At 36.9% G+C, this 16,025-nt stretch overlaps 1 protein-coding gene across 1 annotated transcript; it reads right to left on the reverse strand.

Annotated features, from left to right (window-relative positions):
* Positions 1 to 347: 347 nt before the first annotated feature.
* LOC137719891 (uncharacterized) lies at positions 348 to 12,807 on the reverse strand. The gene is made up of 2 exons (XM_068458885.1): positions 12,706 to 12,807; positions 348 to 653 (listed from the first exon to the last, which is right to left on the reverse strand). Exons 1-2 carry the CDS (start codon positions 12,805 to 12,807, stop codon positions 348 to 350), a joined length of 408 nt encoding a protein of 135 aa, XP_068314986.1.
* Between the last annotated feature and the right edge of the window lie 3,218 nt (positions 12,808 to 16,025).

Here is a 16,025-nt window from a genome sequence, read left to right on the forward strand (position 1 = left end):
ATAACAACTGATAATTCTTAGCATGTGAGGTCTTGTTTGTCTAGCTGCCTAAGTCTTCGAACTTTATTTGTCTTGTACAGGGTCTAAGGAATGGTGGGATGTCACACATAGTACTTTCTCAGGTTGTAGGCATTCCACTGCTTTTTGATCTCTTTGTCGTTCATAGTGGTGAGGCTGTAGCTGCTATTTCTGCCTACTCGGCTACTTTTGTACGGACCTTCCTAGATGGGAGCCATCTTTTTGGAGCCTTCTTGGTGGGCCGTTATGAAGGCTTTTATGAGGATTAAGTCTTCTGGCTGGAACTGCCGGATCTTCGCCCTCTTGTTGTAGCTGGAGAGGATTTGTTGCTAATAGGACGCAATGCGGATGATGACCTTTTCGCACTCATCATTTGCCAAGTCTAAGTTTGTGGCCATCTCTTTCTCATTCTGCTCGAAATTCTGCAGTATAGTGTTGATGCTTATCACTATAACGTTGGGATGAATGATCACCTCAAAGCTATACACTAGGGAGAATGGAGTTTCGCTGGTTGCTTGTCTCTTGGTGGTACGATATGCCCATAGAACACTGGGGAGCTCGTCTGGCCACTTGCACTTCTTGTTTGAGAGGGACTTCTTACGGCAGTTGAGAATGGTCTTATTGGACACCTCGGCCTACCCATTGCCTTGCGGTTACCGAGGTGTAGACATGTACTGTGTGATGCCGTATTTTTCAAAGAACCTCGCCAAGTCTTTGCCCACGAATTGCGGACCATTTTTTGGGACAATGGAGTGAAGGATGCTGAAATGACAGATAATGTTCTTCGTGGATTGAGCTAAGAATCTTTAGGTCATCGGGAGACGATAGGTAGCGGAGATGTGGCCCTGAGAAGGATCTACAAACGAGAATGTCGTTCCACATGTAGTAGCGTACTGCCTTTATCTTGAGCTTCCTGGACTCTAGTACGTCTTCGGGGAACGTTCCGTTGACTATGTAGTAGATGATGGGATATTGCTAACTCAGAGGTGTTGATCTGCACCACCTTGACTGCTAGTTCATCATCTATACTCGGCTTTTCCAAGTACTCGATTAGGATGGAACGCCTAAGTTGATGGTTTAAGGCAAAGCCTAGGTCAGCTAATTCATCTGCGTGGGCATTTTCTACTCGTGGAACCTAAGTGAGTGTGTACACCTAAAATGTCGCTAGCTGCTCTCGTACCTTCTCAAGGTATCGGGTCATCGTTGGATGCTTTGTTGCGTACTTCCCTAAGGTTTGGTTGGTAATCAATTAGGAATTGGAATAGATCGCAAGCTTCTTCATCGCCAGGTCATTCGATAATCGGAGATCTGCTAGTAGGGCATTGTACTCTGCTTTATTGTTTGACGCCTTAAAGCTTAGAGTGATCCCGAACCCTGGTAGTTAGATGATTCGTCGATGTGCAAATGCCAAAAATCTCTTGCAAATAGGGCTGATGCAGCTACGATGTGCTCGACTGCCTTTGGGGCGCTTTTGGTCTAAGTTGCTGCGTCTTTCATGCTTGGGGTGAATTCTGCTACGAAGTCCGCCAATGCCTGGGCCTTTATTGTTGTGTGGGGTTGGTATGCTAAGCTGTATTGGCCAAGTTCCAACGCTTACTTCATCACTAGTGGAAAAGCGTCTAAACTATGCAAAACAGATTGTAGTGCGTACTAGTTCATGACAATGACTGAATGCCCTTAAAAGTAAAGTATGAGCTTCCAAGCTACAATAATTAGCCAAAATTAGCTTTTCAATCTTCCGGTATCTAGTTTTCGCATCGAGAAGAGCTTTTGATGTATAGAATACAGCTAGTTAGGCCCTTAACTCTTCTCGTATGAGGGCAAAGCTCACTGCTATTTCTGATACCGTCAGATAGATGTACAAGTTCTCCACTGCTTCTGGCTTAGATAGTAGTGGAGGTGATGTCAGGTACTGTTTTAGGTCTTGAAAGGCTCTCTCGCATTCGTCGTCCCATTTGTCCTTTCTTCTTGATTGCCTTGAAGAAAGGCTTGCATCGGTCAATGGATCGTTAAAGGAAACGATTACATGCAGCTATTTGTCAAGTCAGACTTTGCATCTCCTTTAGAGTTGTGGGAGATTTCATGTCTAGGATCCCTTTGATTTGCCTTAGATGAGCCTCGGTTCCTCACTGGGTTACAAGGTACCCTAAGAATCGACCTGAGGAGACGCCAAAAATACACTTGGTCTTAGGATGAATGGATCTTCAAGGGCCTTTGGGGCTTGATCTTGATGAACAGTTGATGAATGGATCTTCAAGGGCTTTTGGGCTTGATCTTAAAGAACGGGTGTGTGGATTTATTAATGTTGTTGATCCAAAAGGTCGTTGGGGCTTGATCTTAGGATGAACAGATGATAAACGATGAACACTTTCTTCAAGGGCCGTTGGGGCTTGATATTGAAGGTTAAGGGAAGTTTCTTCAAGGGCCGTCGGGGTGTTGTTGATCCAAAGGGTCGTTGGGGCTTGATCTTAGGATGAACGGATGATAAACGATTAACACTTTCTTCAAGGGCCGTTGGGGCTTGATATTGAAGGTTGAGGGAAGTTTCTTCAAGAGCCGTCGGGGCTTGATCTTGAAGGAGGATTTGACGAAGAACAAAGAAGGCTTTCTTGATCCTTCGGGATTTGCTTGAGAGCTTTAGAGTTTCAAAGCTTCAAGGTTTTGGTGTGATGTGAATTGGTGAAGTGAAATGAATGAAATTGGCTTCTATTTATAGACTTTTTCAAGGTCTAATTTTGAATATAATATTCAGATGAAATAAATCATTTCTGCCAAGTGTTGACACATGTCATATTTGATGACTTTTCTGATTTATTTCGATTTTTCATTAAGTCACACGCTACGTGTAAAATTTATGTGACACGTAAGCGTTGAAATTTTAATTATTGGTCAACATTTATTTTACCAAATTTTCGATGTCTACACATTTTTACCTCGTAAATGGCTTAATTGCTTTTTTGTCAAACATACGGACTGAAATTTGGATGCGGTGTTGATTAATTTGAAAGTAATTAACCATTTATAAAAAAATTTGGTGAATTATATGGCCTAAAATAAAATTTTGAAATAGAAATTGAAATTTGAAAGTGACTCACAAATTAAATAAAAAAATAAAAAAATAAAAAAATAAAAGAGGGTTGTACCAACTTCCCTTGAAAGAAACAAATGGTCTCAAATTTTTCTGGTATGGTGGATGGGATCTACTCTGAATAAATTTCTCGAACTTTGGTGATTGTTACATAATACTGAAGAAGAACACTTCTTTTTGGTAACAAAAAAGAGAAAAACGAAACACTGTATCAAGTGAAGAGAAATGCTAAGAGCAGCTCTAATGGAGATGTTAAATGATAAGCTCATATTTATTTATATTTTACATCAAATTTCCTTTTCTTTTCTTATTTAGTTCCTTATATTTTTGAGCTATTTACTTTGTTCTTATGTTTTGTAGGACTTTTGAAGTAAAGAAGAGAAAACTAGCAGAAGTGGGATTTTAAATAACAGATTTGTCAAAACTGCCTAAGCAGATCAGCTGACTTTGGCAGTGAGTTGCAAACAGCTCCGAATGAATCAGAGAGCGAACCATATATGCTTGGAAAGCTACGGATGTCTATTTTTTGGAGCACTTTACGGCTTGTTAATATCATTTTTATTGAAGAAATTGTTCCTGTTTTAACACTATAAGGTTCTCAAGAGGCTAAGCAGCTTGTAACTGACAAGAAAGCAATGAAAGCAATAAACGCAATAAATCCTAGCAGCCAAAACTAATGCAGCCAAGAAAACAACGAGTCTCACTACTAATTGGCTTTAATTAAGATTGAGTTGTCATGATGTGGAAAATTTTACACCTTTGAAAGTTATGAAAAAGGGAGAAAAGAAGCTAAGTTAAAAGGAGACGAAGGAAAGAGCCAGCAGGGATAGCACTCTCTTCTTTTGGTTTTATCTTCTCAAACTCATGTCTTTCCTTTGGTTTAATTTAAGAATTATGTGTAACTAAATTTTCCGAAGTTAGGGGCTGTTTTGAAGGCCCAAATATGATTGGAAGATTGTTGTGACATTTTGTTTGAATTTCTTTTATGAATGAATGAAAATTGGTTCACTACTTATATCAATGATGAATTCTTCATGTGTTTTCTATGGATGCATACTTAATAAGCATAGCTTGGATTCTAATGCTATGAATATGTGTGTGCCTGCCCTTATCGAATGAGGACCTACATATATTATAGAGTAGTACTTGTTAATTGCAATTAACATGTGAACCAATTTCTAGGATAAGTAAGACAACGCCAGTACTTACAATTCGTTGTGATGACTCAAACTCTTTTCGGTCTTAATGATTTCTACTTGTTAAATCTATGAACACGCTATTCTAGATTGCATGCTAGGGACTTAAGTTAAGTTGAAAATGTTATTCTCTTAACATACTACATAAGAAAGAGTAATAAGTTAAGTTCTAACATTGAGCCAATTTGAGCATCTTCATCCAGAAATAAAAGGAATTTGAATGAAATATAACATGCCTGCATGATTATTTGGTGGTGGATAGCAATCCCCCTAACTCGTTTTCGTAACTTGTGAACTACAATTTGTATTTATTATTGCATTTTTGTTTCTACTATGTTTTTGTTGAATTATAATTAAAATATCAAATTAACTCCAAAAATTTGTATGAGTGTACCTTTGTGTGTCTAGTGTCCGCATATAAAATTTTGTTGAATTAGACAACTGTAAGTCAATCTAATAATTATTTTTCACTGGCTGGTTAGTAAGAACATCAACCCAGCTTTTGTGATATTTTAAGTAGTTAGATAAAACAATCTATTCTCTGGAAAGACCCTTATTTTCTGGAAAGACCCTTATTTTTTGTTATAGTGATCCATTTTTGAAAAGAAATCAATTAAAAATTTTGTTTTTTTGAACAAGGTTGATGGGGTAGGCAACGCCCCACAATGGCTAGTAATAATGTGGTTGAAATTTGCCTTTGGAAAAAATTGAACCTAAGGCCTCTCACTTACAAGTGAAGAGGTAGACTGTGGTACTAAGTGGCAAAGAAATCGATTAAAATAAATTATCAAGATCTATAATTAGTGCATTAATAGGATCTACACAATAAAAGAATTAAAAAATTATTTGACATCACATTCTCATATGTCAAATTTGACATGTGAAAATTTATAGGATTGACATATCTGTTGGAGATTATTCCTACCTTCAAATTTGATTACATGACATTCAACTTAGGATCTGACATCGCCTTTAAAGATGGTCTAAGAAGACTATCTTATAAGTGGGACTTTCTATAGACTCTTTGTTACCTCATACTTTGGGCATAATATTTTATAATGTTAGCACGGAAATCGGCGTTAAACTATAAGGTAACAAAAAGTAATAGAAAGTCTCATTTTTTAGAAAATCCCCTTAACATTTCCCACCAACTGAATTAGGTCAGCTATAATAACAAACAAAATAAAAAAGTTGTATCCAAAAGAAAATTATAGCTATCAAAGTATTATAAAGTATAATCTCAAGTGCAGCATGTCATACAGTATGAAGGATATATCATACTATCTTACTTTTCTTTGAATTTAAACACAAAGACATTAATTAGATCCCTAGTTATTACTGTTCATTGACTGAAACCTTATTAGTTTTTCAGATTTTGATCGAAGTCACTAGTATTAATGTAATAATGAATTTACATGTAGATACATAATTTTTTAAAATAAAAATTCATAATTGATTTAGAATTTTAATACTCACACATTTATTAAACTCCTAACTAATTTTAGAATAAGTTAGTACCCATTAGCTTTTTTTTTTTTTTTTTGAAGAAATGTTTTCAATTTTTTAATCTTATATGTACCCATTTATGTAATTTTCTCAAATTTTTAATCTTAAAATGTACTCATTCTTAGATATACTAATTTGTTATATGTAAAATGTACCTTTTTTTATATAAAATATATTCAATTTTTTTAAATCCATTTTTAAACTTATATGGGTAGATTCTTTTTTCTTTGATTTGAGAATGTATCCATGTCAAGTTTAATCAAAGAAATTTACTAATATTACCAAGCCTAATTTTTTATTTTTTTGTGTGGTTTTGAAGAATGTACCCATGTTTTCACACATAATAGTATAATTTTTAATCTAATATTTTTAATTCCTCAAATTATGGGTTTTTTTTTAATTTAAAATCTCATTAATATAAACAACTATAAATTTCAATTTTTAATTTAAAAAATATAGTAACATACATAGAAATGTTGCAGTCCTATTAGATTATCAATGTGATTGTGTAAATGCTAGTGTATCTAGGGATATCTTTGAATATTCCTTTTAGTAGTTAATATCCTATTGGAGTTGTAATCCTATTAGGGTAAAGAATTAAACTTCTATACTACTATAAATAACGGCACATTGGGGTGTAATAGAACACACCTCACAATTACACATCTCTTTCTCTCTTTCTCTCTACTATTATCGCACCCCTTCTCTCTATGGCCTCCATAATTGTTTATTAAATTATGCCTACAACATGTTATCATCATGCTCTTAATCATGTGCTAAAGAGAGTTTGATCTTCAATTAGGGGAGAATTACGTTTGATCTTCAATTAGGGAAGAATTACATTTTAATCATTATTTTTATGATTAATTTATTGAATTGATCTATATGTTATTGATTCAATTTAATTTTCTATGTTGAACGTGATACAACACATTGGAGATGCAATTCTAACTTTCTGGGAAAGATCTTCTACAAATTCAAAGGCTTTTATTGTTTTTTGCGAATCAAGTACGCTTAAAATAAAGGAAGATATTTGAGACAACTATGAAGCACGAAAACATTCCCCATGATACATGAACCCCCTACATTTATATTTACCTTTCGATATATATATTGTGTATGTTTCATATATTTGTCAATATATATATATGTGTGTGTGTGTGTGTGTATTTCATGCATTACACAATTTTTGCTATGTGGAATTTGTGAGTCAAAGTATCAAAATAAAATAGAAGTTTTTGTTTTTTGGGTTCTGAAAACCCTAAAATCTGTTAAAAACGCACACAAAAAAAAAAAAAAGAATAAAAAGGGAACACTCGGTTGAGCCACGGCTTGTAGCCGCCATGCCAAGCTGAGCTGATGGCTGGAGGCACACGTTTACGCCGAGTTGCCAAACCGAGCCACTCTGGGTAGCCAAGTCGTGAGCTGACAAGCCACTAAGCTGCTACCCAGCCCAACCCGAAGTCACCAAAAACGACGGCGTTCTCGCGTCGTCTCCTCCATGAAACTGGACCGCCACCATTGACGACCTGAAGTCGCATCGTTTGGTGAGAACCTTCGTCCTCGATAGCAACCCAGGAGATCCTAGTCAAGAATCTCATCGAAATTCTCGAAGATTCCATACGAATCTCTGAGTTACTGACCTCGCCGACGTCAGAGTTGTTCTCCGTCGAGGTTTTCTAGGATTCCAGACGAACCCCGGCTTGTTTTCCAGTTTGAAACCACAAAGATTGTGGCGGCACCACCGTCTTGTCCGGCGAAGACCACACCCAGTGCCGTTCGGGTGTACCCAACCAGACCCGACCCTTCTTTTTATTTTGGGCTTTACCCAGGCTTAGCCTATTTTGGGCTTCATTTATTTTGTTTTGTTTTGGGCCTATTGCCCCTCGGCCCATCTTTGTTGTAAGCTTGCAGCTTGCATGCCCCATTAGGCTGCTCTTCGCAACTTGCCCAAGCCCAGCCCGCAGACATGCTGCAGAGCCTTGTCTAAAGCAGCAACCAGCAATTTCAGTGCTGGGCTGCCCCTATTTCTCAGCCCAAAGCCATTTGGGCATGTTTTTTTTTTCAGCCCCCGCCCATATTTTTGGTGCCCAATTTCCCGGCTTTAACCAATTTTTGGGCTTTTCTTTCAAATGACCCGTAGCCGTCTAGCCCAAAATATGGCCTGAATCTTTATATTTCTTTGCTTCTACAATCAATCCCGAATGATCCCCGATCTATTCAATTAATTAAAATCGACCTGCATTCCATTGATCTGATAATTAATCCAAAATTATTGACCTGTAGATCTTTTGGACATTATCGATTCAATAATTTATTTCTCTTCTTTGAACCGTTGACATCCTTTCATAGTCCCGAAGCACTCACACTTCACTTCCTGAAGCAACTCAAATCTACTACACTTAAATTAGCATATTGCATTATGTGTTCTTGCGGGAACCTCTCTTTTATGAACTAAACGATCATAAACTAAATTGAACCTGTATTTTCAAATTTATTGCCTTTGAACCCGAAGTTTTCGTAAAACCAATACACCCATGAAAACCTGATAGGAGCATATTTATGTGACTTTGTAACTTGTTTCTTTGCATTTAGTGAGTTAGTTTCTATTTATTATAGTGATTTAAGCTATTTTCGTGTGTTTGTAGGTCCAATTGGCAAAGATGACAATAAATGGCTAAATGGAGCAATTTGGAGCAATTTTGGACTTGGATTGGATAGCATACGTGGGGAGATCTTTGGATGGATGTTTTTGGTGTTTAAATAATGCTAGAAATGTGTTACAATTTGGAGGAATTAAGAGTGAGGCTTGGGAGACAAGGAATCAGAAATTAAAGGGAAACCTTATCCAACCTTAACCTTATCAAACCTTATCCTTAACAAACCTTATCTAATCCTATCCTATCCTTATTCTATCTTACCTTATCTTCAGCTGCAAGGGGGATTCCTTATCACATTCAACCACTTCTAATCTGATTTAAGGAGTCCTAAAACACTGCAAACAACTCAATCCTTTTCCACCACAAAGTAGGATGTGCCCTAGCCTTATAAATACAAGTTATTGCCACAGCTTTCAGGGGAAAAAAAACAGAAAAAAATAGAGAGAAATAAAGATGTGCCGCAGCCTTGGGAGAAAAGCAGGAGACAAGTCTGCCATCTAAGAGAGGAGGTGCCGAATCTGCCATTGCTGGAGCTTTTCTGGGTTCTTTCTATCTTTTATTTTAGTTTCGATGTTTATTTTAGATTTCTTTTCAACTATGACGAACATGTGTAACTAAATTCCTTTTTAGCTAGAGGTGAATTCGAAGCCATGAACATATGTTTTATATGAAATGATTACATCCAGTTATTGTTTCATAAAACATGAATGCGATTTACTTATCTGTTTTATTAAGAACTTGTTCTTGTGTGTTGATTAAGGGTGCAAACTTAGTTTGCATGCAGGGATTTGATGCTAGAATATAAGGGAATTTCACCTAATCATTATGAACTTATATTTACAAGTAGTAAATGTCACTAGTCATGATTGTGTTAAGTAAATTCCTGGCAGGAGTATCATGCAGTTCATAGTTACGAATGTCTTGTCAATGCTTATGATTTTCATAGAACTTAATGATCTTTGATATGTATCTCTATCATGCTGTTCATATAGGGAACTTGATAAGAATAATTTGATTGCGTCGTTGAGTCCAATTCCATGAACTTAGGAAAATCTGAGAGTCAATTAGTGTTGTTCACGATTAATTTGGGGCATTATCATTCATGGTTTATAGGAATAATAACTGGAAATCGATTTATATGCATATGTTTCATGTGTGGAGAAGAATCCTCTAGCTATCCTCTCACCCATATTCCCTTTACAACTCAATTTAATTGCTGCTATTTACTTATGTTTCTTAAAATTCGTCCAAAAACCCCCTTAGTTCTTATTTTGTGTTAGTCTAGCTTAGTTTTCAGTTTTTAAGTTTAATTTGTGTTGATTAGCATCACTCCTAATCCCTGGCCTAGAACAATCCCTACTTGCTCATACTACAATTGTCTAAATTATAGGGTTTAATTTGTGTGTTAGTTTATACCACATCAAAACCCGACATTTTTCATGAAAACCATGTCTTAGAACTCGACTATTCTGACTTTCATGTTTATGACTTTCATGTCCTAGAACAATCCCTAGCTTAGCGATCATAAATCGCAATTTAAATGATCGCCCGGACCTTGGTGAACGTACCAAGTTTTTCAGTTTATGCCTAGGGCTATGCAATCTTGTACGTAGTTATGTTGGTCTCCCTTAAGGCCAATTGCCACCCAACCTATTCAACGTTACAGTTGGTTACTGGGTACAAACCTGACATTTTTCATATTTATGCATTTGGGTGTGCATTCCATGTGCTAAGTTGCATCGCTACAACGTACCAACATGGGTCCTCAAAGAAGGATGTGATATTTGTCGACTATGATTCTCATTCACATTAGCTCTCTTAGAGCCTTTGCATGCAATCTCTTTACCGCGCATTTGTGGAATCACTTCAATGAGACAGTCTTCCTGCCATTAAGGGGAGATAAGAACGTCAACATTCCCGTACAACGATGCGAATTTGCGTGGACGTTGCCCACTATGTCTTATCTCGATCTCCATATCACACAATTATGATAAGCAAGTGGGATGAATTCTAGCTTTTAGAATTTGCTCCAGATGTATTCCTCTGATCTAGCTACAGTCACGAGATCATATACCAGTTGCAAACATGCATGCAAGGATAGACGTACTTAATGGACGTCAAGTCAACATCCCTTAATGGTGTGTCATCCCTGTTTGACGATTTGGATGCCCCTATTGGATAGTCCAGTACATCGGCAGATAGCCAATCAATCTGTCTTGGCCTGGAGCACGACAGATCACTCAGCTCGTAGGATTCACTTCCCTAGAAAGGGAAAACATGGCACAAAATGAATCTATACTTGATTGCAGTCTCAAATCATTTCTATTTCATGAGATTAATCTGGATTACTCCCGAGACTTGAAGTTCTTCATCCAGTATACTAGTTTTGATGAGTTAAATGGAATTGAAATGAGATTATCGTCTATGATATTTTCACTTATATGGTAGCTATCAACATAAATGAAAAACGACAATATCGAATCGTGTTCCTTTGATTAAGTGACAACGTATAACTGATTGGACAACCGAAATTACAATTTAGGTTAAAATTCCTTACCAAAGTGTGTTTGGACCTATCATTCATACACTACCCAAAGTAACTCTATTGTATTATAAATGGGAAAGGAAGCGTTATGAGATGAATGAAATAATACAATTTGATGCACGTCTTACGGCGTAAGGTTTCTCTCAAATGTCTTGTGATTGATAGTAGCATTATGAAATGTGGTTAGTGTTTTCTCCATGGGGATATTGATACGGAGATTTACATGTAAGTTCCTAGAGAATTACATGGACTGGTTCAAATAGTTCCAAACCACATAACTCCCTCTCAACTTGTTTGAGGCATTCACTTAAGGATTAAGGCAATCTAGTGGATATGGTATACCCGTCTAAGTGATTATTTGATCAGTCCGGAATATGAATAAATTGCTCTTTCGTGTTAAACTATGAAGTCTTATTCTTAATTGCTAGAGTTATAGTTTATGTCGTTGACATGAATCTTACTAAGACTTTAAAAAAGCTTAAGAAAACTGTCTTGCACCTGAAGATGGAATTTCAGATGAAGGATCTTGGGAAAACTCATTTATTCCTTGACCTGAAGTTGAAGCGTTATCTTGTTGGTATTTTGGTCTACCGGTCAAACTACACCCCGAAGATGTTACCTTTGAGTATACCTGTGATCGTCCACACGTTATATGCAAATGAGACCCTTGAAGAGGTTATGGAATCCGAAATTCCACATCTAAGTTCAACTTTTCGCTTCATTGTACTTAGCCCATTGTATTAGACAGGACATCTCCTTCGATGTTGATCTATTGGTAAAGATGCAGCACCACGCCTACACGCAACCACTAAATTGGTATTAAAGACGTACCTCGAAGGTACTACGAATTTGGGCAAATCCTATCGTATCTCTAGCGGATCTAACCTCCCTAATCCTTGAAATGATGGTTACCTTGTTGTTATGCTGACGCCGATTACTTATCAAATCCGCACAGGGAAAAATCCTCGAATGGTTATGTCTTTACTGTTTAGGAATTTCGCAATATCTTGGAGGTCCACGATATGACCTTAGTTGTGAAATCTTTGAATCATTCCAAGACTCACCTCACTTCACTATGCCATAAGTGAGACATGATTAGGAGTTCTTGTTGAGCATATTCGAAGTACTTGCTGTTTTTCATCCATTGTTGAGTCCCGACAACAATCCATGAAGACTATGTCACATGTATCAACCCGACCGATACATGATACATCAACGAAGTCTTCGCCAAGACATATTGCGTCTACAACTACATTAGCAAAGCACTAGGAGATTGAAGTCATGCAAGTCGATCCTAGACAACCTTACCGACCTCTACACGACTTCACTACTGAAGGCAACCTTCCAGAAGCTTGTCTGATGAATTGGCATGCCTAACTATTCATTTGCAATGCTTGTAGTTCTCATTTGGAAGTTCTGTCAAACTCAGGGGGAGTGTCCAGAAGTATACTCACTTAATCTTAATGTACTCTTTTTCCCTACGATTAGGAGCGTTTTTCCCACTGGGTTTTTGCTACCTAACTAGGTTTTAACGAGGCATCCATCCTGGGCCGATCATACCCTTATGAGCTCTTCTACTTGCGTCCAGAAGACGTATAGTTTTAACTTAATGCAACTTCTCACTTTTCTCCTTAGTCTGTGGGTTTTTCTCCCATCTTCGATTTTACCATAGCAAGGTTTTGTGAGTTTTACCTTTTCATGCATTCTTCTGTTGATCTGAGATTCGCATTCGCTCATTGTGCCGACAACTTCATCAACCGTAGTTACTTCATCACTGAAGACCTGATGCGCCATTTACTTGAGTATTTACACACTCAGGGAGGAGTGTTGCAGTCCTATTAGATTAAGAATGTGATTGTGTAAATTCTAGTGTATCTAGGGATATCTTTGAATATTCCCTTTAGTAATTAATATCCTATTAGCGTTGTAATCCTATTAAGGTAAGGAATTAACCATCCCTACTACTATAAATAAAGACACAATGGGGTGGAATAGAACACACCTCACAATTACACATCTCTCTCTTTCTCTCTACTATTGTTGCACCCCCTCTCTCTATGGCCTCCATAATTGTTCAGTAAATTATACCTACAACAAGAAATAAATTATCACATTAAATTCAGGGACTTCGATCAAAAATTGAAAACCAACAAAGTTTCAGTAAAAAAATATTTATAGTTAAGAACCGCATCCAAAGTCTCTTTTAATTATTTCTTGCTTCCAAATTCCAAAGGTAGAAATCATCACAATGGAAGGCAACATAATGAAGGAGTTTAGACTAATAATAACACTCAATAATAATTAAATAATAATAGGACCTAGGGGATCCTTCTCTAATGGAAAAACCTTTCATCATCAACGTATCTTCCTTTACATCTATAGATTTTACATCACAAATATTATTTAAACATATCTTTAGAGTTTTGCGCATATAAACAAAGGAGAGTGAATTATAGCTCCTCTCAAAATCAATTTATTATGCTCCAATCCGTGGACTCATTCAATTTCTCTAGAGTTTCTAACCGTCCACTAATTTAATTAATAGAACTCCACAATGATTTTAGCAGACCTATTCTCCTGCGCTCAGGGTTCAAGAAAATCGTGATTACTCATCATTCGATCGTGATTCAACATACGTGCTCATTTAATTTAATTTTTTTTTTGTACGTTTTTTACTGTTGATCTGATCAATCACTTAATGAGGACAACAGACTCATAAAAAATTAGCCGAACTTTTGTTGTTCTTTCCACTTGGCCTGTTAAAATGCAACCCAATCTTCAACATAAAAAATGGGAAGATATGCTGTGATTTTTCCATAAGAGGAGTCAGTAGCTCTAATTGGCCGATGCTTGTTCAATGATGAAACTAAATTCTTATTTAACTGTAATATGATATACATATACATATATATGTATATATATATGTGTGTAAAATTGGCGTAGGCAAATGGGAATTGGGAGGTCATTGTTTTTGTTGCCAGTGCTCGAGTCTGCCCACTGCTGGGGGTTTTTGTGTCATTCCGTTCCCATGCTTGCTGCCGAGGATTGGAAAGCCTTTTCCACTAGTGAATTTTTAAACTTTGATTTACTGGTTTTTCTAACGCAACCCTTTTGATTTGAAGAGGAAATTTGTTCCTAATTTTATTGCATATTATTACTCACTAAAATCAAATTAATATGTAGCAACCATTTCAAATGGGTAATTGTCACGCCCTAAAATCCGTGACACTAATTCCAAGACATGACTCTAAGCTAAGAGCATATAGTTCTAATGGAGTTTAAAGTATTAAAAATTAATTTCACATTGATGAGATCAAAGGCGAACAGACCATAAGAACACAATAGTCTTAACCCTACCCTGACCTTTTTCAAAAAGAAAATTTGATACCACCAGTCTTACCTTTTGGTCAGAAGTTGAAACAAAAAGTAAAATGTCTTACCATGTCACATTAGTCAATTTGGCCTTTATCCATTCCAATTTCCAAGACTTTTTAATTTGGCCCTCTTTTCAATATTAAAAGGGAAATATCAAGAAATATGACTGTTTCTTAATCTTGAAACAAAAATAAGATTTCAAGTATGCACACGGCATGCATAAAAATCGGACAGAAATAGGATTATCCTACACCTTGAAATGACTTAATTACCCTTGTATATAAATGGGTATTTGCTCTCATCCTCTAATTTCTCTCTCTCTACTCTCTCTCCCCCTCCCTCTCTCTCTTCTCTCACTTTCTCCTTCACACACTCTCTCTCTCCTTCTCATTGTGCGCACACGATGCACTGTCATCTCGACCAACACCGTCCCAATCGAAGCCACCACCAATTTCATCTCGTCCTCACGAATTCAAAACACCCAACCTTGTCATGAATCTTATCCCCGATCGTTGGGATCGAAACTCAAGCAAGCCGTGAGTTTTCCGGCCATCTTTTAGGCAACACGGCGAACAACTGAGGCTCGAGACCACCACAACTGGACTCACATCGAGGGTGGGAACAAGGCCCAGTCGTTAAATGTTGGTGTTTTGTTGGATGAATTTTTCAGGATTTGTCCACTGTATGTACACAACATGGACAGAATATGCTCACATATTTGAGCCAACCCAAAAACCCAAATGAATTAATACTTAGAAGTTAAATTAGGGTTTGTGTTTCATGTTGGGGCCTATGGGTTGTGGAATAAATTTCAAGTTTTGATGTGCTACAAAACTGGGATGGAACAATTTCTGGTTCGAGTGCCCAAATGCAGAAATTTGTGAAAAATTTTCCATAACGTGCATGCAGTGTGCATATGGTGTGCATGGCTACATCTTAATATAAGAAGCGGGAATGTTCACTATTTATGATGCACGTATGACCATAACCTAGTTGGCCTCGGTGAAAAAAAAAATGAAGAAAAAGCTTAGAGGATGTTAAGGATCATGCGTGTCCATGAAATAACGACAACGAGTATCATGTTTTCCACATGCATGGTTAAGCGGCGATTGATATGCGTAACAAGACTTTTCAAACTGCCACTGTAACCTTATATACGGAACAATTATGTTTTAATTGTATCAATTATACCAATAGGTTGCCATTAAAGTTTCTTATTAATGCGAAAAGCAGCTCGTTGCTCGATCTTTAGTTCTATGCATTTCATGTGCATGTAATGTACATATGATGTGCATATATAATGTATATGGTGGTGATGTCACACGTGAGGACGTCATTTTTCTGATTTTGAAAAGAGAGCTGTGAGCTCTGGGTGTTTGGAGTTGTAGTATTATTATGAAGTTAGTCATGCACACCATATGCACACCACATGCACATTACGGAAAAATTTTCACACATTTCTGCAATTGGACACTTGGACCAGAAATTGTTCCATCCCAGTTTTGTAGCACATGAAAACTTGAAATTTATTCCAAACACATAGGCCCCAACATGAAACACAAACCCTAATTTAACTTCTAAGTATTAATTCATCTGGGTTTTTGGGTTGGCTCAAATATGTGAGCATATTCTATCCA

The sequence above is a fragment of the Pyrus communis genome, chromosome 16 (assembly GCF_963583255.1).
Source record: "Pyrus communis chromosome 16, drPyrComm1.1, whole genome shotgun sequence".
In the NCBI taxonomy this organism is placed as follows: domain Eukaryota; kingdom Viridiplantae; phylum Streptophyta; class Magnoliopsida; order Rosales; family Rosaceae; genus Pyrus; species Pyrus communis.

Bases quoted from the DNA above. Each gene is read 5' to 3' on its own strand.
- LOC137719891 (XM_068458885.1), bottom strand. From the start codon at position 12,807: ATGGCGCATCAGGTCTTCAGTGATGAAGTAACTACGGTTGATGAAGTT. The intron at 654-12,705 runs GTAAAACTCACA...GGCAATGGGTAG, and splicing joins ACAGAAGAATGCATGAAAAG to GCCGAGGTGTCCAATAAGAC.